Consider the following 24,482-nt stretch of genomic DNA (forward strand, 5'->3'; position numbering starts at 1 on the left):
CGGTAGCGGGGCTCCATTAAAAGATTGGGCACAATATGTAGACTTGATGATTATGTCATAGTATGTAACAAAGGCGCAGATTTTTCTCAGATTTTTAATGCAAATAGTTAATACAGGGGACTACATTTCCCAGCAGTCACCGCGCGAGTTTGACTCTGTGTGTCATCAGCCGGCACCGGTGGCGTGGGTTTGTCAGACTGAACTACTTCTGCTGTGCCTTTTTCTTCAATAAAACATCTTTAGTCGTCATTTAGCGTATAGAAGATGACGGTATGTTAATCGAAAAACTATTGCATTATACAACGCTTTCTATGCTTTCTCATTTTGTTGTAATTTAAGTCAGGAACTGCTAAAGCTAGTAGCCACATTGGCTAACATACGCTCGTAGACACGGCTCAAGTGAAAACAGATTTAATCCCCTATTGTGATTTATCTAAAAATCTTTATTATTATGAATAAAAGCGTGTATTGTTGTTTATTCATAACACCGTGCATTATACCGCATATGTATCTATATGCAGGAAAGAAAAGGAACAGCAAAGTTGGACTTCTTGAGAAAAATTGAGTTGGAGATCCAGGAAAAATGGGAAAAGGAGAAGATCTTTGAAAGTGATGCACCAACAACACTGGGGGAATGTTCAAAGTAAGCCTTCTTATGTTTCTGCATTGCCATCCGCCAGTAAAAATTTAACTCTGGCCTGTTTTGTGGGTTTTTGACACGTGTACTTTAAAAGTGTCACGTATATAGAGATGGGTCTCGATCGAGAACCTGTGATACCTGATCCTGACGATACTTTTTTCAATACCCCTGTCACAAGATACATTCTAGCAAAAAAAGAAATGAAACAACGCATTGTACAAATCTTAGTTTTATTATTTGGCAAATGTCCAATACATTTGTAGTCCAAAAAGTATCTGGTGCAAACAAGTGACAACATTCTTACTAACCAACCTTACGACAGTACTCACTGCTTGGCAGTTTTTGTATAGAAAAATGAACCTGTTTGTTTTCTTGGGACACAGACAAGCCTGCTCCTAGCTAAAGGTGTCCCAGCAATGGAAAAAGTAGCTCTGAGTGTGTTTTGAACACAGAGATACGAAACAATTAAGCAATTTCCCGAAGGAGACTTCCTGAGGGATCAATAAAGTTTTACCTTACCTTACACTTGGTTGCCAAGTTTGATAGCATCACACATGGCACTGTCCCTGTCACATCAGGTTCCAGAGGCTTCTGTAAAGAGAAGATAAACACAACAGTCAAACATTAGTGGATGATCAACTAGCCCACACAATAAATTATAAGGTAAAGCTACAGAATATCGTGACATTAAGCCTTGTGTTATCGCTGGGTCAAGGTAAACACAATCCTTCACTCCATGTGTATTTCTGGAAGCCAGGGAGGCTTGAGATAACGCAAGGGTTCAGGACATTTACCTGTTGATATCCAGATGTAGCGTCATAGTTGGTGCTCTCAGACAGAGTAGAAGTCCGGTGGTGAAAAAAGGAGGCTGCTACACGTTCACTGGTGTACTTGAATGTCGAGTTTATGGCTGCTGACTCATCATTCAGTCAAACACGGAGTAACTTGCAACTTAAATTAATCTTTGCACATTTAGGTGCTTTAACAAATTACTTCAGTCTGTATCGTGCGCGACAATTTCCCAAAGGAGCTCTCCAGAGGGATTAATAAAGTTTGTCCATCTATTTATTTATTAGCATTTAACCAGCTCGGAATCACATCACAAACTTTATCCTGGGGATGATCTACAGACTAAGATGTGAACCTGTCTGTAAACATGACAGCCAATCGCCCACAGCATTTTCAAGTCTTGATCATTTGATTTACTTCCGGGTATCAAAACTTTTAACCAAAAGACAAAGCATGTTTCGATGCTAACCTAAATACAAAAAACAAAGTTCGATAACCAGCCCTACACATTTACATAACTTAATCGTCTGTGTTTTCTCTTGGCAGCAAAAACAAGTACTTTGTTACCTTCCCATACCCTTACATGAATGGCAGATTGCACCTTGGCCACACGTTCAGCTTGTCCAAGTGTGAAGTAAGTGATACAAAATGTAACGTGCAGTCATTTTTTCATAAACCACATGACTTATTTTGCAACTTGTTTGCAGTTTGGGGTTGGTTATCAGTCTCTGAAGGGCAAAAAATGCCTTTTCCCTTTTGGCCTGCACTGCACAGGAATGCCAATCAAAGTAAGTGTTGATCTCCTTGTTTTTATGTCCTTGTGACTGATGGACCTGTCCTATCTTCATCATCAAGGCATGTGCAGACAAGCTCAAGAGAGAGATGGAGGTGTATGGGAACCCTCCACAGTTTCCTGATGATGATGGAGAGGAAGAAAAAGAGAAGCCGGATACATCAGATGAAATAATCATCAAAGACAAGGCAAAGGGAAAAAAGGTAGAATGTTGTTAGAAACCTTATTTAATGTACTGTAGATGGTACTTTGTATCGCCCTGTGTCTCTCTTTGTTCAGCCCAACACATCTGTTCAATACTGTGAAACATCATTAATGTCTCTGTATTTAAATACTTTTGATTCTAGTTTCTTAGTTGTTAAATGAGTTAAAAATGACATGAAACATTTTTATTTCACCTTTAGAGTAAAGCTGTGGCCAAATCTGGAACGTCCGCCTTCCAGTGGAACATCATGAGGTCGCTGGGACTCGGTGACAAGGATATTGAAAGATTTGCTGATGCCGAGCACTGGTTGGAGTATTTCCCTCCTCTGGCTGTCAAAGACCTGAAGATGATGGGAGTCAAGGTGACTCTTTTGGTTCTTGCATATCATTGAAAAAGAAAATCAAAGAAAAATGTACATATTCAATGATTTTTTTTATCCTCGCAGGTTGACTGGCGTCGCTCCTTCATCACGACCGACGTGAACCCCTTCTATGACTCTTTTGTCAGGTGGCAGTTTCTGACTCTGAAAGAGAGAAAGAAAATTAAATTTGGAAAAAGGTGAGGTCTTGATTTATGTTTTTTTTTTTTTCATTTAAGAATGCTGTAAAACCTTGATAATCTCTTTTGACACAGGTATACAATCTACTCTCCTAAGGATGGACAACCTTGCATGGATCATGACAGGCAGACTGGAGAGGTAAAGTTAATTGTCTGTTACTGAACAATGTTATTTCAAAAATAAAACTATTGTTTTTGTGGTCATCAGGGAGTTGGTCCTCAGGAGTACACTCTCGTCAAGATGAAGATTGTTGAGCCATTCACTGCAAGATTCAAGTCCAAAGTATTTTACAGCAGGTAACCTTTTGCTTATTTTAAATACGAGTCCCTTGTCTCATTCTGGGATTTCTTTGTTAATTTAAGTGCCATGAAGGGCAAAAACATCTTCCTGGTGGCTGCAACTCTCAGACCCGAGACCATGTTCGGTCAGACCAACTGCTGGGTCCGGCCCGATATAAAGTATGTGGCCTTTGAGACCAGAAGCGGGGACGTCTTCATTTGCACCAAGAGATCTGCCAGGAACATGTCCTTCCAGGGCTTCACCAAGGAGAATGGAATTGTTCCTGTGGTGATGGAAATACTGGGACAGGTATCTTTTCATCATCATAGTGATGACACAAACTCATATTCTTTAGATATGTTGATGATTGAATGATTTGTTTACCTCTAGGACATTCTTGGCTGCGCCCTCAGTGCTCCTCTGACATCGTATAAGATCATCTATGCCCTGCCCATGCTCACCATCAAAGAAGATAAAGGTACATGACGAGGATAGTTGGAGGCAGAACTCCAGGATCATCTTAATTCTTATTACTACTGGTTCGATAGTGTTGGTTGGGTTTACCGCAAAGTATAACAATTAATTATTTTTTTTTGTCGTTCACTCTATAGACCTACTTATATAATTGAAGCAAAAAAGATTTCAGCAAATGATGCATAATACACAGTTAATACTAGAACATTTATTGGAGAATAGATTGAAAAATGTTTTTAATTTTCTAGGTGTGGTGGTTTCCATTAAAATTAATGTTCTGTTCAGTGAGAATAAAATGAGGCATTGGTGTATTTTTGGGCCCAGAGGAGAGCATGATTACATGCCTCTGGAATCTCAGAGAAACGTATCAACGGCAAATTGTTTTATTCTAAGAGACCTGAGGGATGTGCTTTTCGGTATTTTATTACTGGGGCTTTGTACATCTTTGCTAGTTTGTACTGAGGCTCATTTGCCGGATGGCGAATAAAAGAGTGTGGCTGAGAGTTGAGAGCACCTGGTATCATTGTTGACTATAACGGCGTTCACTGTCCACATGTTTGATCCAGGCACTGGCGTCGTCACCAGCGTACCATCTGATGCTCCTGATGACATCGCTGCTCTCAGGGACCTCAAGAAAAAGCAGGTGAGTACCTTCAAATATTTATGAATATTCTTTTCAATTACATGGGACTTAAATGTTTCTGTTTGCAACTTCACAGGCCCTCAGGGAGAAGTACGGGATTGAGGATAAGATGGTTCTACCATTCGAACCGGTAAACATTAAATGACAAAATGTAAAAAAAACTTGTTGTCTTATAAAGTACCTCTATTGTCCTCTAGATACCGATTATCGAGATACCAGGTTACGGCAACCTGTCGGCTCCAGTGGTGTGCGACGAGCTCAAGATCCAGAGTCAGAACGACAGGGAGAAGCTGGCAGAAGCCAAAGAGAAAGTCTATCTGAAGGGCTTCTACGAGGGGGTGAGTTGTTTGTGTTCCGGTAGCTGATCAGAACTTTCCAAACGTTCCAGAAAGTAAATTTAACAATGACATTGGAACTCATTCAGCGATAAGCCAGTGTCACCCTTTAACATTTAACCTACAGGTCTATTTTTGTGAACATAAGCTGTTTTTATTTATTTTTTTAATTCCTTGAACCTGATCAGGATTTACTTTGTTTATCAGAACCTACTTTACCTGTAAATAATATCCGTTAGTAAGAAATCAATCAGGCAAATGAACACAAAAGACTCATAAAAAAGCTTTAAGAGTGAGCATGTAGCTTTTGTGTTTAAAAATGGTTTCAAGTGTAAAGACAGAGAGCTTTTTCTACTTTGATATCTGTGTGTTCCAGAGATGAAATTACATTAATTTCACAATTCTAAACAAGATAATACTTTAAATTATTGCGCAAGTCTTTGAAGTGTTTTGTGTTTTTATTCAAGTAAATACACAACAAATCTAAATGAAAACAGTTTAGTTAATACATGTGTTTATAAATTAAGAATTGGGTTACTATTTGTGTAAAACTTCACTTCCCAGAAGTGTTCCACCTTTGCTAAATAGTCTACGCAGATAGGATTACAAAATAATTGCTTTTTCTTTGAACAATTTCTCATTTTTTTTAAACAAAGGCAGCAATGCCGATACATGTCATGTTCTATTGTTGTTTTCAGATGTTTTCATTCTTTTTGGTCTCAGATCATGCTTGTTGACGGCTACAAGGGGCAGAAGGTCCAGGATGTGAAAAAACCCATTCAGAAGATGATGATCGACAAAGTATGCGTTTCCCCTTCATCAATGTTTCATTATCTTATTCTAATTATTTGTGAATATTATTGTTGATTCATGAATGTGTCACCAGAATGAGGCAATGATCTACATGGAGCCGGAAAAGCAGGTCATGTCAAGGTCGGCTGACGAATGTGTGGTGGCTCACTGCGACCAGTGGTGAGTTGAGAAAGGAAATAAAAGTTTAATTATTTCAGAGTATGATGATGATGATGGATAAAAATGTATTTTAGGTATCTGGACTATGCAGATGCAGAGTGGAAGCAGAAGGCCAATGAAGCTCTCAAGTCAATGGAAACGTAAGATTTAATTTTTTTCACGCGACAAACTTTATATTTAAGAAGGTTTACGTTTTCAATTTCCCAGGTTTTGCGACGAGACGAGGAGAAACTTTGAGGCGACCTTAGCATGGCTGCAGGAGCATGCCTGCTCTCGAACATATGGACTTGGTAAGTAATATTTCCAGGTCTTCATTTCTGTCTTATAAACTGTAGATGTAAAGTTCAGTTCACGTCTAATTTGGCTTACTACTGTAACTTCTCGAAGATTATTTTATCTACTGTATAAAAGTCAAAAGGCCTCAGCAAGCTGCTTTGTCAGGCTCAGTCTGTAGGTGGAGACAAAGGATTATCGACGAATAACAGGCAAGGCCGTGCATCAGCTAACAGAGGCAACAAAAGCTTCTTATCAGAATCAGAATCTGGTACTTTTACTGCCAGTGGTGTAAACACAACATATGGATTTTTTTGTGGTGTCAGTACAGAACAAAATAATGAAATGAGCAATAGAAAAACGAAACCAAGCACAAAGGCTGACATTCTACTGCATGTATGCCCAGGTTCTGCTGTTGGATGTGTAGCTAGAGTATCATGGATCTGCCACCGAACATTTGTAACATTAACTTGCTGGATTTTTTTCAAGCTAACCTTAAAACCCAAATATTTAAACACATTTTTTCATGTAGTTTAACCTTATGAAATTCTGTGTTCCTGTTGTTGTTGACTGTCCGTGAGTGCTGTGGCGCCTTATGAATAAAATGAACAATTACTATTTTCAGTTTTGACTCCCTTTTCTTTCACTGTAGGTACGCGGCTACCTTGGGACGAGCAGTGGCTCATCGAGTCGCTATCGGACTCCACCATCTACATGGCCTACTACACGGTCGCCCACCTGCTCCAGGGAGGAGTGCTGAACGGACAGGGAAGGTCGCCACTAAACATCAAGTAAGACGACCAGCTACAACTGATCCCAAATTCTGACTGATGGTTTTCATCGCCTATTAGCAAACTGTGACTTCTATCACGTTGTTCCACAGGCCGGAACAGATGACCAAAGACGTTTGGGACTTCATCTTTTTCAAGATGTCTCCTTTCCCGAAGACCAGCATCCCGAAAGAGCATCTCCAGAAACTGAGAAGGGAGTTTGAGTATTGGTATCCGGTAGATGTCCGTGTCTCTGGCAAAGACTTGGTGCCGAATCATCTTTCCTACTACCTGTACAACCATGTGGCCATGTGGCCCAAAGACAGGTGAGTCTGTCTGATGAAGATATGAACGTGTAACTATTACAATTAAGGGTATTTCCTGCAAAGTGCTTTAAAATAATGATTACGACGATTGTGGGATGCGGACAGATGATAAAAATGTAGGAGTGTCCTTCAGTTGATGATGAACTAGACTACAGGGCATTCATATCTTTCTGCTTTTCTGGTTAAAAGAAGTGTCCTTCTGTTTGGTTTTAAAACATGTTAATTCTATTTTCTCTCTCGAATCCTCAGTGGAAAGTGGCCACAGGCAGTTCGAGCCAACGGACATCTGCTCCTCAACTCTGAAAAGGTGCCGCCTACTGTTTCTATCAGATATTCTGTAGTCAACTCACCTGTACATACGTGGTGTATTCACAAGGTCAACCGTTCGACCTTTCAGGGTTTCCTTGAACTTTATTTGCTAATGTTGACTTTCAGTTTCTGAAATCCTTCGCATCAATTCCTTGTCTTTACACAGTTGTCGATAATGTTTCGTGAAACATTCGTGTCGTCAAACATCTGTTTATCTCTTTGTTTTCGCCAGATGTCCAAATCCACTGGAAACTTCCTCACTCTCAGCGAGGCGATTGACAAGTTCTCAGCAGATGGTGAGCAGTTTCTACTTGATTTATCTTCCTCCTCCATTGAGCCGGAACACTCGTCTACTTATGACTCTTTTGAGTCAATTATCTTCTTGATACCACTTCAAACAAGGTGGCAATATTAAGGGACGGGGTGAGCAGCGCTTTATGAAGTAAAACTCTTGCTCCAGGGATGCGTCTGGCACTCGCTGACGCCGGCGACACGGTGGAGGACGCCAACTTTGTGGAGACCATGGCCGACGCTGGGATCCTGCGCCTTTACACGTGGGTGGAGTGGGTGAAGGAGATGATCGCCAACCAGAACAATCTGCGGACCGGACCTGCCACTACCTTCAACGACCGGGTCTTTGCCAGGTAAATGAGTTTAAAAACATAGTAAAGTGTTTGTCTCCAGAAAGGTAACTGGCTCTCGATCAGAATTCCTTGTTCTCATGCGATTTTGCTTTTGAAAAAGCTGTGAAATTTACAGTTACAATTTTAATGGTTTTATATGTTTTCTTCTAATGAGCCACAAATGAAAGGCCAGCTAAAATGGAGAGTAATGTACCCTTACTTTTGACATGCCTATTATGTTTGATGTGTTTGTGACTCTGTTATTCTTCCATTATCTCTCATCATGAGGTGAGACAGATGACATGATGATACTTTCTGTTGGCTTTAGTGAGATTAACTCGGGGATCCTGAAGACGGAGCAGCACTATGACAAGATGATGTACAAAGAAGCTCTGAAGACCGGCTTCTTTGAGTTCCAGGTTTGTCCAGATGTCAATTTCAAGAATGCTTTTGATACTTGAATGTTTGTTATACATCACTTTGTGTTCCGTCAATGGTGGCTCACAGGCTGCCAAAGACAAGTACAGGGAGTTGGCCATCGAAGGGATGCACAGAGATCTGGTCTTCCAGTTCATCGAGAGACAAACCTTGCTGCTGGCGCCCATCTGCCCGCACCTCTGTGAATACACCTGGGGTCTTCTGGGTAAGGTAAGAAACTAGCCTTCTTTTTTGAACTCTCATTTTGGAGTCGTCCTTTTCCTGTCAAGAGTGTTCAAGCGACGGTGAGTTTTGGAAAGGCTCTCGAGGCCTCCACAGAGACCCCCGTGGCTAATTTGATGGATGTAAACGGAGGTCTGAAGGAGCCGACATTCCTGGAAAATTCTTACGCTTGATTTTTAGGAACGCTGCTATGCAAGAGATTGCTTTTTTCCCCTTACATAGCAAACCAACACTTTGATCTGTGCGATCATTTCATCAGCACTTTTGTGATGCTAATAGAAAGATAATAATAGTCCACATCTGCTTCTGTCATTTGTCTGACAGACCACCTCGTTGATCAAGGCATCGTGGCCGGCGGCAGGTCCGGTCGATGAGATTCTGATGCGCTCATCTCAGTACCTGATGGAGACGGCGCACGACCTCCGCCTGAGGCTGAAGGCATACATGTATCCACCTAAAAACAAGGTAGGACATGGTGAAGATTTCACTTTTGAGGAAATGGTTTAAGTAGAGGTTGAATGTTTCCATGATGATTTAACTAAATTTAGGAGGCCGTAGGCGGGTGTAGGAGTGTTGGCACTAATTCTTCAGAGGAGGGAGATGTGAAGCTCTGATGAGCAAAGGGTTGATCCTTTGCAACATCCCCTGAAGCCAGAACTAGACTCAAAATGTTCTTAAGAATAATTCAAAACTGTAGATGGTTTTTAAAGCTCGTCAAAATTAAAGTCTTTCTGTAAAGTGTATTTTCAAAGGAGGACGGTCATCATGAATACACTGTCCAATCAATAACGGACCACAATTATAGGATGGCGATATTCAGTTGAACTCAACCGCCAAATGATGGATGTCATTCATTTGTGTGTCAAATGTGAGCTGCGTGAAATTCACAGCATTTTGGCATTTATCAATATTCGATCCGATCTTACCTACTAACAAACTCTACACCTGCTCCATGTGTAGTTTGTGTCAACTCAAGAATACATTTAAATTAAGCTTGTTGCTATTATATATGTGTATTTATATTTCCCCTCTGTTATGTAAACAACGCATGGATGCCTTTGAGAAATTAAAATAACAAAAATACGTTATATTATTTGACTATTGTCAGGTTTAAGATCCAGATTATGATCATGATGTAACGATTAATGAACATATAATCTGACATATCTATGTAAATGGACATATGACACTTTCAACATGAACACTAAATGATATTCAAATAAAAATAATATACAACCGTCATATTCCTGATAGAGTGATGGTGCCAGCATAATATAAACCTACATTTTGATTTTTAAAAATAAACATTCATGTAGAAAGAATTTATAATTTATTGATTTAAATAAACCATTAAAAATAATGAACACAATGATTATCTTTCAAAGGCATCTGTGTATTGTTGACATTACAGAGGGATAATATGAATTAAAATGTACATTTCAAATAGAGACGAACGTTATTAGTGTATTCTACAATTTACACAAACACTAAATGTGGTTTAAAGCAGGTGTAGAGTTTTCCAAAATCCTGTAAGTTGCCTCCTGCTGCTCGCGATTCAAATACAAATTTGTTCTGCTCACGTTTCATCATTGAGACCCAGTCTTTATATAACTCTAGCACCCATTTGGTAAACAAATGTGCGTTGCAGCACAGCTTCCATTGCAGCTACACTCTTCTGACACTAGAGGGAAACGGAAACTATCCTTTAAATATTCCGTATTGCCGCTCCAAGGTTGAGTTATAGTTTTATTTTATCGTCTGTTACGTCATTTGTGGAACAACAATGGCATGAATCCACATGTGTCTGTTTTCTTCCAACAGAAAGGCGACACAAAACCACCCGAGAAACCATCCCACTGCAGCATCTACGTAGCCAAGAGCTACCCTCCGTGGCAGCACAGTGCTTTATCGCTGCTTGGCAAATACTACCAGGTGAGAAACCAACAACTGTTCAAAACCAAAACGGCTTTCTTTTCCTCTTTATGTAGCACACATGTAATCATTTGAAATTCCTCTCGCTGTTGTGTCACACCGGTTGCTTCTCTTCCCTCTCAGAGCAACAAGGGTGTTCTTCCAGACAACAAAGTCATCGCCAGCGAGTTGGGAGCTCTGCCCGAGCTGAAGAAGTACATGAAGAGACTCATGCCTTTCGTGGCCATGATCAAGGTAAGCCAGTGGGAGGGAGAGTGAGGCGTCTGGCTTCTTCTCATGTGTCACCCTTGCATCACTGCAGGTACAAGAAGGACTTTTAGGTCATTTGAGTCCTCGGAAGACGAGAAAAACGCCTAAAAAAATACTATTTTTCAACAAAAGATTTGTCTCGTCTCTGAAAATACAAATTGTTGTGCAACAGGAGAGCCTGGAGAAGAACGGGCCGAGAGTTTTGGATCTGGAACTGGAGTTTGACGAGCGGGCCGTCCTGATGGAGAACCTGGTGTATTTGACCAACTCTCTGGAGGTTTGTTGGGTTTTTCGAACACTTTCAACAGCACTGTGATGGAATTTTCACATTCATTTTTTGGCAATACATACGATCAAGGGAGGAGGAGAGTGCAGCCAGGGTGGAAACGAAAGTTTAGGAAGTTGGGGTTAAAAAATAGCAGGACTAGATTGTTGTGACGAAAGGGAACTACAGGTGGAGGAGTTTGGTTTAAGAAGAGAAAGAAGCTCAAAAGAAATGGTCACATTCATCTTTTATCACTGGAATTGATACAAGCTCCTTTTTTTTTTTCTTGCAGCTGGAGCAGATCGACATCTTGTTTGCGTCCGAGGGAGACGAGAAAGTGAAGGAGGACGGTTGCCCCGGGAAACCGTTCTGTTTCTTCAGGTCTGAGGTAAAAGCTTCAGTCAAGACTCAGATTTTTCTTATTTCTGGGGTTTTTACAGTATTTTTTTGATGCTGTTTTTTGATTTTCATATTTAAACTCTGTTTTTTGATCTCAGCCTGGAGTGAGCGTGTCCCTCGTCAACCCTCAACCAGCCAACGGCCTCTTCACCACAAAGATGGACATCCGACAGGGAGACAACCGAGACAGTGTCGTCCGCAGGCTCGCCAAAATCAACCGACTCATCAAAGGTGAGGAGGGCTTCGGTTAAAGGCGGGGTAGATGCTCTTCAAAATGTAGTGAGTGGGCCGAAATTAAAAGTTTAACCCATCCCTTTATGATGATTACTTTTATTTTAACTGAGGAGGGGGCAAGTTTGATTGACATATCGCCATCCAATCATTTTTAATTCTCAGAATGATTGGATGTTTTTACATTATTGATTATCCACAGGTGATTATAAGTTTCACATTTGGGTTGAAACATTTTATTTATTAGCTGAAAACATGCTGTGACTGGGATTTTAAACGATGTAGTAAAATAATGTATATTTATCCGAAAATGACAACACAAACCTGTGGTTACTTATGTTTTTGGTGCCCCCTGCTGGTCGGTTTAATGATGGGTTTACGATTACCGACTTCCTCAGCAGTACTCGTCAAACTAACGCTTAAAAGTTGAAAGTATCATATTCGTGTCTCGTGCTAATGCATGGGTTTCCAAACACCAGATCTCTCTGGAGTGAAGCTGATGAGGTACGAAGACCCTCTGTTGGGGCCTCGCAGGATTCCGGTCCTGGGCCAGGAGGAGAAAGGCAAACTCCCCATCTCGGCCGAGAGCGTGTTCAACGTGGACCTGCAGGAAAAGAAGGTCACCTTGGCCGCCAACGGCCTCTCGGTGGACGTGGGCGACACTCTGGTGTATCTTCTCAATTAACCACGTTCTGGGGAGAGATCATGAAAAAAAAATCTCCAGGAAATCAGGTCAAGTTTGTTTTGTCGGTGTCTGGATCTAATGGGACCCATAATGATGATGATGTGCTTCTGAGGATGTTTTTAATGTCCGTCAAGACTTCATCCTTTAATCATGACGTTTAGAAGAAAGGAAGAAATATACGCGGTGTCTGCAAACAGAGGGTTTTTAAATAAAGAAAGCACAAATCTGAAGGTTTTCAAAACGTTTTTTGTGTGTGTGCAGATGTTTTCTCTCTTGTATAAAACATCAAGCGCGTGGAGTGTTGTTCGTTCAGCCTGTCAGCTTCTGTTCACCCGCCGTGTTCTTAAACCCCACCACGTCCAGACGTATGAAGTATCTGACGTGTAGTTCAAGTTTTTATTTTCTCTTGTTTCAACTCTAAAGCTCAGACGTTTCACTCCAGATCGCGGGGGGTTGTTCGTCCTCCCTCCTGCAGGGGGAGTCGCTGTTCTGGAGTGAAGTTGCATCTTTGTAGACGAACAAGATGTTGGTAAAAAATGTCAGAATCAAATTGTTGTTTAAAGTGCTGTAAACCCAACACACAATTCTTTTTTTTTTAAGGAGGTGAAGGAGAATAAAACGATGAATTAAAATGAGGGACATTATATTAAAGTGGCGTAAAATAAATCATTAAATAAATCTAAGTAAATAATAGTCATGATTTGGACAAGATTGATGTGAAATGAAAGTAAGTGGAATTATTCAAATATTGACATAAATAATAAATATAAAAAATTAGAATCTAAAATTAAAGATCAGTTTCCATTCATAAAATGATGAGGGCTCTTTCAGTAATATTAATTATATGATAATTAACAAGTATTGCACTTATATTAATATAAATCTATATAGTTTACTTTATATCACAGGGATGTCAAATTAAATAATGAAAATCTTTGAACAGTTTTACTCGCGGGACCAAAATCTTGTTTAGTGATGTTCTGATGAAGCTTCATGAAGCAGTGACAGTATCTTCAGAGTCCACTAGATGGCGGTAGTTTGTTACTTAAATGGGTAAAAAAAAACTAAAAAAGAAAAGACTGAATTGTAGAAACAAACTAGGGAAGCTCTCGTTCAGGTCCATAAATATATAGAAGTTAAATCTTATATTGGAAACGTAACTTTAATCATCACACAAAAAAAAAGCACTTCCTGATTTCCAGAAGGATTAAACGTTGTAAACTTGCGACACACACTTTCGCAGACGGAAGTGAAAACCCACACAAGTTTCACTTCATGCCTCGTACTTGAGGATTAAAAGTCGACCGAAAACCCCAAAGTCGACGTCTCTCTTCAAGACGGTCGTGGGAAAAAAAAAATTGACAATAAAACGCCAGATCAGGCGTTTTCTTCCAGATCTCCTGAGCACAGGTGTCGTCTCCAGCAGACCACGAGTGTTCAGGCCTGTAAGACTTATCTCAGGCACGCAGCCTCCGGCATACCTCCGCTTTCACTGCTGCTTTTTTATCTGCTCACACACACACACACTCACACACACATCCGCCCTGTAGGGACGTGTCACTCCGACCAGCTCCTGGTTCCTCTGAGCTGCTGGTCGTCATGGAGCAGACGACTGTCACTCACCAGTAAGTCTTTTGTTTTCAGCAAATATTCACAATGAACATTTGAATGAAAATGTCGTGTATGTGGAGTTATATCTGTGTTGGACTCGTTTTAACCCGAAAATAAATTTAAAAAATGCAAATTTTTGAGCTGTTGAATTTTGTGAAATATCTACATATATTTCCTCATGTGATACTCAATTTTTATCAACAGAAATTTGACTGAAATGTTTTTTTTTTTTTCAAAAACCCAACCCCTGTTTGTTTTTTTTAGTTCTATCAGTTGTTATATAGTTGACTTATTTTTAACACAACAGCCTTGATTTTATTTACTTATTTATTCTATTTATATTTTAGTCAAATAAAAAAAATCCACCTTTTAACATTTTCATGTAGAAGTTTTAAATTTACTGTTTTTAACCCTCGAACATTTCTTTATTTTTTTAATTATTGTATATAAAAAAAACGATATAAAAGATAAAAACTTTGAGACACCTTTAAATATTGGACTTAAAAAAATGGAATTATAAAAAAAATTAAAGCGACGATGGGAATCAGTGAGCAGTGTTGATGTTCTGATGAAGCTTCATGAAGCAGTGTCAATATTGTCAGAGTCCACTAGATGGCGGTCTCTGCACTATTTTACTGTTCTAATGCAACATCACATCATTTTTAAACTGATGGCGCCACCTACTGACCTCTAAACAACATGACACTGTTTCATGAAGCTTCATCATCACCAGTGAGCAGACATGAAGAAGAAAATGTTGAATAAATAAAATGTATAAAACATAGTCTGGTAGATGATAGTTGGTTCTATAGATGAATGGATGAATGAATGGATGAATCTTTACTCGCTTCTTCTACGTCCGCAGCTTTCCTGAAGCATCAGAACCGGTCCTGACTCAGCCCGGCCTCGGAACCACCACCACGACCATCACCACGGTGACGCAGACGGGCGGAGACTGGAGCTCCGGCCTGCTGGACGTCTGCGCCGACAGAACCACGTGTGAGTTTGACCGACCTCTAGAGGGGGTCAACCTTCCTCGGGCGGTGGGTTTTTTATCTGTGGATTTGGTTCTCAGGTATCGTCGGAGGTCTGTTTCCGTGCTGTTTGGACCTGAGTCTGGCTCATCAGTTCGGCGAGTGTCTGTGTTTGCCTCTTCTACCTGGAACCACCGTGGCCATAAGGGCGGGGATGAGGGAGCGCTACAAGATCAGAGTGAGTCCATGTCACACATGTGTGTGTGTGTGTGTGTGTGTGTTCGTCACCTGCTGTGTGTGTTCAACAGGGCAGCGTGTGTGAAGACTGGACCAGCGTGTGCTGCTGTTACTCTCTGGCCGTGTGTCAGATGATCCGAGAAACCAAACTGAGGATGAAGACTCAGACGTATCACGTGACCACTGCGCTCGTGTCCTCCTGATACTCCAGACATGCGCCCAATAAACTGCCGGACAATTCTTTAAAAAATAACACAATACTGTAACTGCTTAGGATTTGTTGTTTAAACTGTAAACAACATTTTAATATATATTTTTCATGATTCATATCATATTTTAAAACCTGTTTCAAGTTCCAATGGAAAAATTCTTTAGAAACTTCAGAAACTATGTTTTAACAGCATTTCTTTCATATTTTTAGATGCCCCACTCTTAATTTCAAGTTTTTGATTCAAAGAAGACTCCCGAAAATCCCATTTTCGAAATTTTTGTAAGAAAATTCGCTGGTTTTACAGCATTTTTAGAGAAGATTAACTTTTTTTTTTTTTTTTACTATTTCATTGTGAACTTTATTTTTTGCCTGGATTGAAGAGACTTCAGAACATTTGATTTCCAGTTTTTTGGTTACAACCTTTGATTTCACATGGGATCTAACCTTTGGTTCTGCGGCAATTTGAGAGAAGCTCCTTTTTTTTGGCCTTTTTTTTCCAGCTTTTTCATTGAGAAGTTTCTGTTTTTCTGGATGGAAGACACTTCCAGAAAATTCCATTAAAATTTTTTAGTTACATTTCTTTATTTTCACGTGTTCTGCCGGGACCTGAAATTAAGTTTTGCTACATTTTTGTTTAAAGAAAATAGTTTTTATGCATTTTTTTTTTAGCTTTTTGATTAAGAATCTTATTTCCAGATTTAAGAGACTTCAAAATTATTAGTATTTTTTTCATTTTGATGACGTTGCTTTGTTTTCACCTCGTCCGTTGGGACTGGAACGTTGGTTTTGCTGATTATCTTTTCCATTTATTTAAAATTGGAAACTTATTTTGTAAATTGGTTTCAATAGTTCAATACCAGCCAACCTAAAAATTCAAACAACTATTATTTGTTGTTATTTTCATTTTTTATTATTCTTTACTTATGTAGTATTTTTTTTTTAAAAGATTTCCAGGCTTTCTAGTAGTTTTAAATACACATTTATACATTTTTCGAAAGCTATTGCTCTCCATTTTCCCTTGGAATACATTTAATCATTTTAGAAAAATATTTTTGGGTTGGTTTATATAATTTGTGTCTAATGCTTTTTAATTTAAACTGTTTTTTATATGATGTCCCTTTTCATAAAATGTATTTTAAATATAACTAATATATACCTCTTATTTTTATCTTAAACTCTTTAAGATTACTCTTTTCCTTCCATTTTTTGGTTCATGTTTGCAGTGTTTGCTAGTATTTCAGTCACAGTTCAGGCCTGACGCACATTCATACTGAAGTTTCACTGTCGAAAACCTTCAAAATGTGAAGTTAAAAGTCAAAAAGGTTCCGGGGCGATGACGAGGAGTCTCGGTGGAATTCCAAACCACGAGCGTTCCATATCATCTTGTCATCCAAAGGTCAGCAGACACATTATGTTTCCGGCTTGACGGCGGCGCGAGGAGACGAGCATCCTTCGAACCTCCGGGCTGTAATGACTGTGTAACGACACGTTCGAGACGATCGCTAAACATCTGTGTGTCGGACGATCAATCAAGCGACAGCAGCGAAAACACATTCCTGAGATTTGATGTTGGACAGAAGTCGAAGCAGAACAAGCAACGTACAATAGAGAAATGTCTCATTCAAGAAGAGCTTGGAATACTTTTGAAAAAGAAAGAATGGTGCAAAGAATGATGGACAAAAATGAAGGACAAAACCCTCTTTGTTCAAGTTCTAGATGTTTGTTTGAACCTTTTTCTTTGAAAATAAAACCATTTTGAGGGACTATTTTTACATTGAAAAAACAAGATTATGGAAAAACAACAAAAATAATTGGTGAATAAAAAAAAAGGTGGATTGTAATAGTAGAAGTATATTACTAAATAATACTCATAATTCCAATAATAATAATAATAAAGCACTGTATTGTTTACTATATTAAAATAAAAAAAAACCCAAGAAAATAAAATCCTAAATAAACAATAAATCTACAGCAATCCTGTGACTTAACGGTTTATTTAAGTGTAGAAAATAAAATCTTCAGAATACCAGTTGCTCAGTTATTTAAAGTAATTTAATATTGACATATTAGATATAAAAATGTAAATATGGAAACTCAAAGAGAAATGTGTTGCTTCTTTTTTTAGTTCTTTTTTTTAATGACATTAATTGTGCATATGTGTTGTTAATTTAGTCAATTCATTATAATCTTCTCTTGTCGCTTGATAAGTTATTAAAATATTGATTTGTCTGTTTATTCTAAATCATTGGTTGGACCTTAAATTAAAATTACATTAAAAAAAATTAGAAGCCAAATAACACAAATAAAAAAAACACTGTTATTTAATTTACTCGATTAAAACCTAATTTTCATGATTTCTCGAGTCTCTCATGTCGCGACACTTTGCTCCAGTTATGAATCCATCCAGATCTTCTGCTTCTCTCGGAATCAACGAGAGGCGACGTCGCAGAAATGAAAACGTTATTTAAACGGTGAAGCAGACTCTCCTCAAAGGGCAAAACTATTCCCTCCACCTGCAGATGCTGCAACAATGAAAACCCTTTACTGGAATACTTTTTATTTAGTTTTCTTCTTCTCTTCGTCTCAAATAACACCTCAAGTAACCTTCGAACTACTGCATAAAAGCTTTTTATTCTTTCGCCATTGACATCGGCAGTGACGTGAGGTTCATGGTTGGTGAGGCGCCGACTTCTTTAGTGTCACATTTACAAGTATATACACCCAAAGGGGAAACTTATTCAATTAGCTACTTGTTCTTTCATATATCAACAGCATTCTTCACACCAGGGCCGGGTCTAGACAGGCATGTCTGAGGGGGCAGCCACAAATCTTGAGGGGGCATTGTGCTGTTACTTACTAACTTACATGTAAGTTTGAGGGGGCACAACATTTATTTGAGGGGGCCAGGCCCCCTCTTGCCCCAGCCTAGACCCGGCCCTGCTTCACACACATATGAAGTTTAAAAAGTTGGGGAATTTACCGTAAAGTTTAGCGAGAACTCTCCAGATTTAAAGGGCACCTAATGTGAAAACTCTCCTGACTTATTCACATGTTGTAAATGTTGAAGTCGTCAAAATGCAGGAGTTCATTCATCATGACGTTGCTCCGTTTCAAAGTTATTACTTAATAAAGTTCTCTCCCGTCTGAAACTCGCCAAACGAGATCACTGTTTAAATTAAACATTATGACGTCAGTCTGGTGGAAATGTCCTCCTCTAGAAGCCCTAAATCAGTTAAGTACCTACATGTTAATCGTGAAACAAAATAAATATTCATGTAAACATGGTGAGAGTTACTTCTGCCTTTAGGTTTTTTTGTAATGTGTACATTAAGCAGAAAACCTTATTTCTATTATTCGTTTTTGATGCACAAAACGGGAGTTTCAGGGCTGAGTTTGAAATTTACGTGAGTCCTTGAATGTAACTTTTTGTGACGAAGCAATTTTTTATACAAAGTCAAACTGAACAGCTCCCATGATGCTTTGCAGCACAGCCATCCAATCAAAACGGTCGATCACTACATTATAAGGTGAGAACTCTTGTACAACAAGATGGCAGCAGAAAAAGAATAATGACCGTTTAACTCACTAAAAAGTCTGTGTCAAACTTTTACCTCCGACCTAAACTAACTTTTCTACCCAGTATGAGAACCGCCTGGATGTTGTAAGATGCAGCAGAGATTTGTCGACTTTTAAATCTGTGTGAAGTGAACTTGGCATCGTTGATGTTTGCTTCGGGCAACAGATGCTCCAGATTCCACCATCCGTCTCCGTCCGTGGTTTGAAGGCGCGTCGATGAACGCCGAGCTTATGGACTCGGAGAGAAACTTTTCACCTTGAAACTGATCATCCGTCCAGAACTCAGACTCACAACTCAAAGAAAACAATAACAAAAAACAAGTGACAAGTTTAGAAAACCTCTCTCAAGAGTTTATACCCGTTTATCCATTTCAGTGAAAGAACAGCATGATTTAAACAATATCAATAAATATAGTACATTTATTCCTTTTTAAAAAGGTAAATAATTTCCTTTGTTTCACCAAAAATACTAATAAAAAAATACTTAATGTAATTATATAATTCCGATAACTTAATTATCAATTGTATAGTTCATAAAAGATGAAAAATAAAAGTAAAAAAAAAACGATTTACACATTTTAAGTAAAACTATCAACATATATTATTATAATTCTAAATGTACAAGTCTGTTATTTAAATAGTTTCTAAATTTTAAAATGTAATTTCATTAAGAATATACATCCCTTCTTTGAGAAATAAAATAAAATAAATGTATTCACTTTATTTTGGATGAAATAGTTCATTTGGAAAATAAATTGTTGAATTAAAACAAGGTGATTACTAATTCTAACAATCATAATAATATTAATTTTAATAGCAATACCATCTATTGAATATTGTTTTGATTTTTTAAGCGCTTTGTGACCCTGGCGCTGGAAAAGCGCTATATAAATAAATATTACTTACTTACTTACTTACTTACTATATAATATAGAAATAGTAATATTACTAGTGATGGTCTGATGAAGCTTCATGAAGCAGTGTCATAATTGTCAGAGTCCACTAGATGGCGGCGGTCTCTGCATTATTTTCCTTTGTTTTTTCTAATGAAACATCATCTCATTTTTAAACTGATGGCGCCACCTACTGACCTCTAAACAACATGACACTGCTTCATGAAGCTTTATCTGTCAATCACTAAATAGCACCACTAGTAATTACAATAATTTGACAATAAATGTACAAAATTTGATCAGTTATATAATTATTTCTTTTTTTAAATGAAATATATATATTTTCAACGTATTGAATAATTAATTTTTTCTACTTAGACAGAAACAAAAGTTTTGTTTTTTTGTTTTTTCGCAAGAAATCCCCAAAAATGTTCTGTCTTGGTTTGAGGCGAACACTGAACGTCACCACTTTACCAAAGCCGTGTGTTCGAGAGGAGACTCGATCTGGGCCAGTGAACAACATGTGAACATGTGAAGCTCCCCAGAGGTTCCAACAGATGCGCCACAATTTTTTGGGAAATGATCCCCTGAGGCGGTGGCAGTACCTGCACTCAACCGAGGGAGGGCGCCCTTGTTGCAGCGTCTGAAGGGGTTCTCTCTCGTTCTCAGTGTGCAGAGCTGAGCTAAAGAATGACAGGAGGAGAGAAGACTCATCCTCAGTCAGAGACTCTGAAGATTAAACTTCCTGCTGGGTCAGCGATGGAGGACCAGGTGAAGATATCAACACCTCCGCAGGTGTGTGCGCGAGATAGAACAGATTTCCATTTTGACGAAGAGGATTCAAAGGGAAAAAGCTTCAGGACACAATTGTCTTCTCTGAACCCAAATAAAAAAATAAAATCGGTTTTAATTAGTTTCCTTAATTGCTTTATTCTATAATGACACATAAATATAGATATTTATTGATTCAATGAAATGTATTAACCTCAATTTAAGTTGTATTTTAATTCAATGATTTGTATTTAATTTAAATCTAGACCTAGTTGAATTTTTAACCCTTGTGTTACCTCTGGGTCAATGTGACCCTAAAGCCCGAAAAACAAATGTTTTGGGTCACTTTATAACACACAAGGGTTAAGGGGTTTTACGCCTCCTTACAATTGACGAGAAGGAGCTAAAACACTTATGTGATGTTCATCAAAATAAGAATGAAAAAAATCTTAAATCCAATAAAACATTTTTTAAAAGAAGTAATAATTACGAGGAGTAGAATTTATGAATTCCCCCAAATAAATGGATTAAAAATAGAAAAAAAGAAACAACAGAACCAAGTTATTCATAAATGAAATATTAAAAAACTATTATAAAACAGTACAGTTTAATATTTCTGTTTTAAAAACATGTTTGTGTGTGTCTGTGTAGGTTTAGAATTTTAGTGAACCATCAAATAATTTATTATAAAATAATAATAAAAAAAGAATACATAGAAAATGTTGTTTATCAGGCAAATCATGATAATTCATATTATTTTAACTTTAGTTTTATTTTTTGGTCAAACCTGAGAAAAAAAATGTTTCTAGTTAAACATTTAAATGATTATTCTAGGAATAAATCAAAAGTCATAATGACACACGTTTGTTGATGTTGGAAAATAAATACAGAGGAAAGATAAAAAAAAGTTTCAGGGAGTTTTTAAATACTGGGAGTTAAATTCATTCAATGAATCGTCAGGTGAAGAATTGACGACGGAAAAACTGAGACTATCAGGGAAAGAGACGCCATTTTCACATGGAAATGTTTTCTTGATACTTCCAACCTCGTCTTGAAGGTGCATCCGACTGATGTGTCAACAAAGCTCCAGACTGAGCTCGGATAAAAGCAGCGAGGGAGACGAGTCTCTCTGAAGAGTTCCCGAGGCTGAGCGTCCTTCTGCTGCCACAACGGAAAAAACGTGGTCTCCTGACGCACGTTTGAATTTCCACCAGAGTTTTCTGGAAGAAAAAGAGTCAAGAGTGGAGTAGAAAAACCTGCTAAGCTTGAGTCGTGGTCTCCCCTGCTGATACTAACCAGGACAACAAGCGCCACCTGGGGATTACATAACACACACACACACACACACACACACACACACACACACACATAGACAGATGCACACAATAATATCCTTCTGTAATGTATTTCTCTCTCTGCCTTCATCGCGCTGGAGCTGCTGTTTCGCCTGCAGCCCAATTTCTTTGCAGTTGGTTGTGCTGAGAGGAAGCAGGTGTGTTTTTTTACACGCATGCAGGAAACGAGGATTAATCTGTTGTTCTGAAGCTTCACAGACTCTCTATTTTTGGAGTGAAGAGTATGATGTCACTTCGTCACATGGTAGAGGCTGACATGTGCCGTCATTAATAATCCATGTGCGCCTGGATACGACCGTCTCTGATGATTTGGCTTTTATTGTTTTCTTTACACTTAGTTAAACCTGGTCAACAATCAGAGCGACGCTAATCTGCTCGCACATTTATCTTCCCTCGAGTCGACCCTGAGAAAAGGCAATCGCTTTGACTCTTTCGTTATAATGAGCATCGAACAACCGTTTAACCAGAGAGACAACATGCAAGTGTAAGATTTAGAGCAAAACTCTTATTGTCTTGATCAACGCATGTCATTGCAGGTCAATGTTATCGTCGGTCCACAGTAACTTTTGCGATATAGTTTTCATTTTGATGCCCGTTTGTGTTGTTATAAATGTTTATAACGCACGTTTTTTATTATGCTCAAACATGATGCCGTCTTTCCCTCCTAATTCGGCTACATTTTGAAGTTTGTTTCTAAAAACATCTGGACAAAGATCGGATTGAAAAGATGCTCAGTTAAGTCAACCACAAACTGGGAATGTTATAAATGTTGTACAGTGTGTGCCAATAGCTAAATGAGTGTTTAAGACCGAAGCCATTTCTAAAATCTTTTTTTTTTGCTAGTTTGAAGAAGACACTAGATGAACTTCAGCACATCAGCCTTGGCTTCTCTTTTTTAAAACCAGATGTTTCCCTTTGCTGGTGTTAAACTGATAAGAATGATGGTTCAAATCTCAAGTAACATTTTAATTTGCAGGAATATGTGAATAGCGATGATGCTAACTAGACACCATGCCTTGACACTTCTTCTACAGTATAAGTAAAAAGCTGAGGTGAACCTCTGCTGGTTAAACCTACTACAATATTTAAAACGGAAATTATCCTTATGTTATTACACTTAATAAAGTTTTAGCAATAAAATAAAATGGGGTTCAACAATTTTTATATATCTAACCTAACACTCCACAGTGCAACACTGACGTTGCCTCCTTTTCCGTCCCCTGGCTTTGCTTCTCCTTTGTTTTGGGTCATCTTGTTTTAAGTTGCCTTGCTTTGGGTCGGCTTAGTGCCATGCCACCTTGCGTTGCTTCTCCTTGCATTTTCTTTGTTTTGTGTGACGATTATCTTTCTCCTTGCATTGTGTTCTGCCTCGACTTGTGTTGAGTTTCTTTGCGTTGAGTCTCCTTGCTTTGTTTTTGCTTTTTGTTCCGCCTTGCTTTGCGTCGCCTTGGGTTGCGTCGCCTTGGATTTTGTCGCCTTGGATTGCGTCGCCTTGCATAGAGCTGACTCTCATTGTGTCGCCTTGCATTGCGTCGCCTTGCGTTGCGTCGCCTTGCGTTGCGTCGCCTTGCGTTGCGTCGCCTTGCGTTGCGTCGCCTTGCGTTGCGTCGCCTTGCGTTGCGTCGCCTTGCGTTGCGTCGCCTTGCGTTGCGCCGCCTTGCGTTGCGCCGCCTTGCGTTGCGCCGCCTTGCGTTGCGCCGCCTTGCGTTGCGCCGCCTTGCGTTGCGCCGCCTTGCGTTGCGCCGCCTTGCGTTGCGCCGCCTTGCGTTGCGCCGCCTTGCGTTGCGCCGCCTTGCGTTGCGTCGCCTTGCGTTGCGTCGCTTGCATTGCGTCGCCTTGCATTGCGTCGGCTTGCATTGCGTCGGCTTGCATTGCGTCGGCTTGCATTGCGTCGGCTTGCATTGCGTCGCCTTGCATTGCGTCGGCTTGCATTGCGTCGCCTTGCATTGCGTCGCCTTGCATTGCGTCGCCTTGCATTGCGTCGGCTTGCAGTGCGTCGCCTTGCCTTGCGTCGCCTTGCCTTGCGTCGCCTTGCCTTGCGTCGCCTTGCCTTGCGTCGCCTTGCATTGCGTCGCCTTGCATTGCGTCGCCTTGCATTGCGTCGCCTTGCATTGCGTCGCCTTGCATTGAGTAGGCATGCCAAACATCAGCTCGCCTTGCCTTACGTAGCCTTAGCGCTGCATCACCTTACACAACCTCAACATGAATTATTTAAAATATACTTTCTTTTTATAAGTTCTACAGGCAGGCTGTTGTTTCACTGGGAATTATCACCTTAGCTCCGTTTTGCCTTGCTCCCTCTCAGATTGCGTTTTTTTAATATACATATTTTCGCCACGATGCATTTGCGATACATTTGGGACATTGTATTTCTGGTCAGCCTCTCTTTTGGAGTGAACTTGTGAATAGTTAATGTCAAATGTAATTCTGAAGCACTGAATTT

The 24,482-nt window shown here is 39.3% G+C and overlaps 2 protein-coding genes across 3 annotated transcripts; both read left to right on the forward strand.

The window, feature by feature from the left end:
- The first annotated feature begins 159 nt into the window (after positions 1-159).
- lars1b (leucyl-tRNA synthetase 1b) lies at positions 160-12,641 on the forward strand. 2 transcript variants are annotated; one of them, XM_087807417.1, is made up of 32 exons: positions 160-270; positions 522-643; positions 1,976-2,063; positions 2,137-2,217; positions 2,285-2,425; positions 2,627-2,788; positions 2,873-2,985; positions 3,061-3,124; positions 3,194-3,282; positions 3,349-3,574; positions 3,656-3,743; positions 4,306-4,382; positions 4,459-4,512; positions 4,580-4,720; positions 5,441-5,518; positions 5,604-5,689; positions 5,764-5,829; positions 5,897-5,979; positions 6,615-6,753; positions 6,846-7,058; positions 7,308-7,365; positions 7,600-7,663; positions 7,828-8,011; positions 8,319-8,409; positions 8,498-8,638; positions 8,975-9,115; positions 10,472-10,582; positions 10,706-10,816; positions 11,004-11,108; positions 11,389-11,484; positions 11,594-11,726; positions 12,206-12,641. In XM_087807417.1, the coding sequence occupies exons 1-32, from the start codon at positions 265-267 to the stop codon at positions 12,409-12,411; spliced, it is 3,558 nt and encodes a 1,185-aa protein (XP_087663543.1). In that variant the 5' UTR covers positions 160-264; the 3' UTR covers positions 12,412-12,641. The 2 variants fall into 2 exon arrangements, with proteins under 2 accessions (XP_087663543.1, XP_087663544.1); XM_087807418.1 differs by lacking the exon at positions 160-270 and having other exon boundaries at positions 516-643.
- Positions 12,642-13,988: 1,347 nt separating this feature from the next.
- plac8l1 (PLAC8 like 1) lies at positions 13,989-17,011 on the forward strand. Its single transcript, XM_087807412.1, has 4 exons — positions 13,989-14,036; positions 14,888-15,021; positions 15,098-15,234; positions 15,305-17,011. The coding sequence occupies exons 1-4, from the start codon at positions 14,011-14,013 to the stop codon at positions 15,434-15,436; spliced, it is 429 nt and encodes a 142-aa protein (XP_087663538.1). The 5' UTR covers positions 13,989-14,010; the 3' UTR covers positions 15,437-17,011.
- The last annotated feature ends 7,471 nt before the right edge of the window (positions 17,012-24,482 follow it).

This window comes from Callionymus lyra, chromosome 14 (genome assembly GCF_982586985.1).
Source record: "Callionymus lyra chromosome 14, fCalLyr1.hap1.1, whole genome shotgun sequence".
Taxonomy (NCBI): domain Eukaryota; kingdom Metazoa; phylum Chordata; class Actinopteri; order Syngnathiformes; family Callionymidae; genus Callionymus; species Callionymus lyra.

Coding starts and splice junctions, on each gene's coding strand:
- lars1b (XM_087807417.1), top strand. Junction 2,218..2,284: donor GCACAGGAATGCCAATCAAA/GTAAGTGTTGAT, acceptor TTCATCATCAAG/GCATGTGCAGACAAGCTCAA. Junction 4,721..5,440: donor TGAAGGGCTTCTACGAGGGG/GTGAGTTGTTTG, acceptor TTTTGGTCTCAG/ATCATGCTTGTTGACGGCTA.
- plac8l1 (XM_087807412.1), top strand. CDS start 14,011: ATGGAGCAGACGACTGTCACTCACCA. Junction 14,037..14,887: donor CAGACGACTGTCACTCACCA/GTAAGTCTTTTG, acceptor CTACGTCCGCAG/CTTTCCTGAAGCATCAGAAC. Junction 15,022..15,097: donor CTGCGCCGACAGAACCACGT/GTGAGTTTGACC, acceptor TTTGGTTCTCAG/GTATCGTCGGAGGTCTGTTT.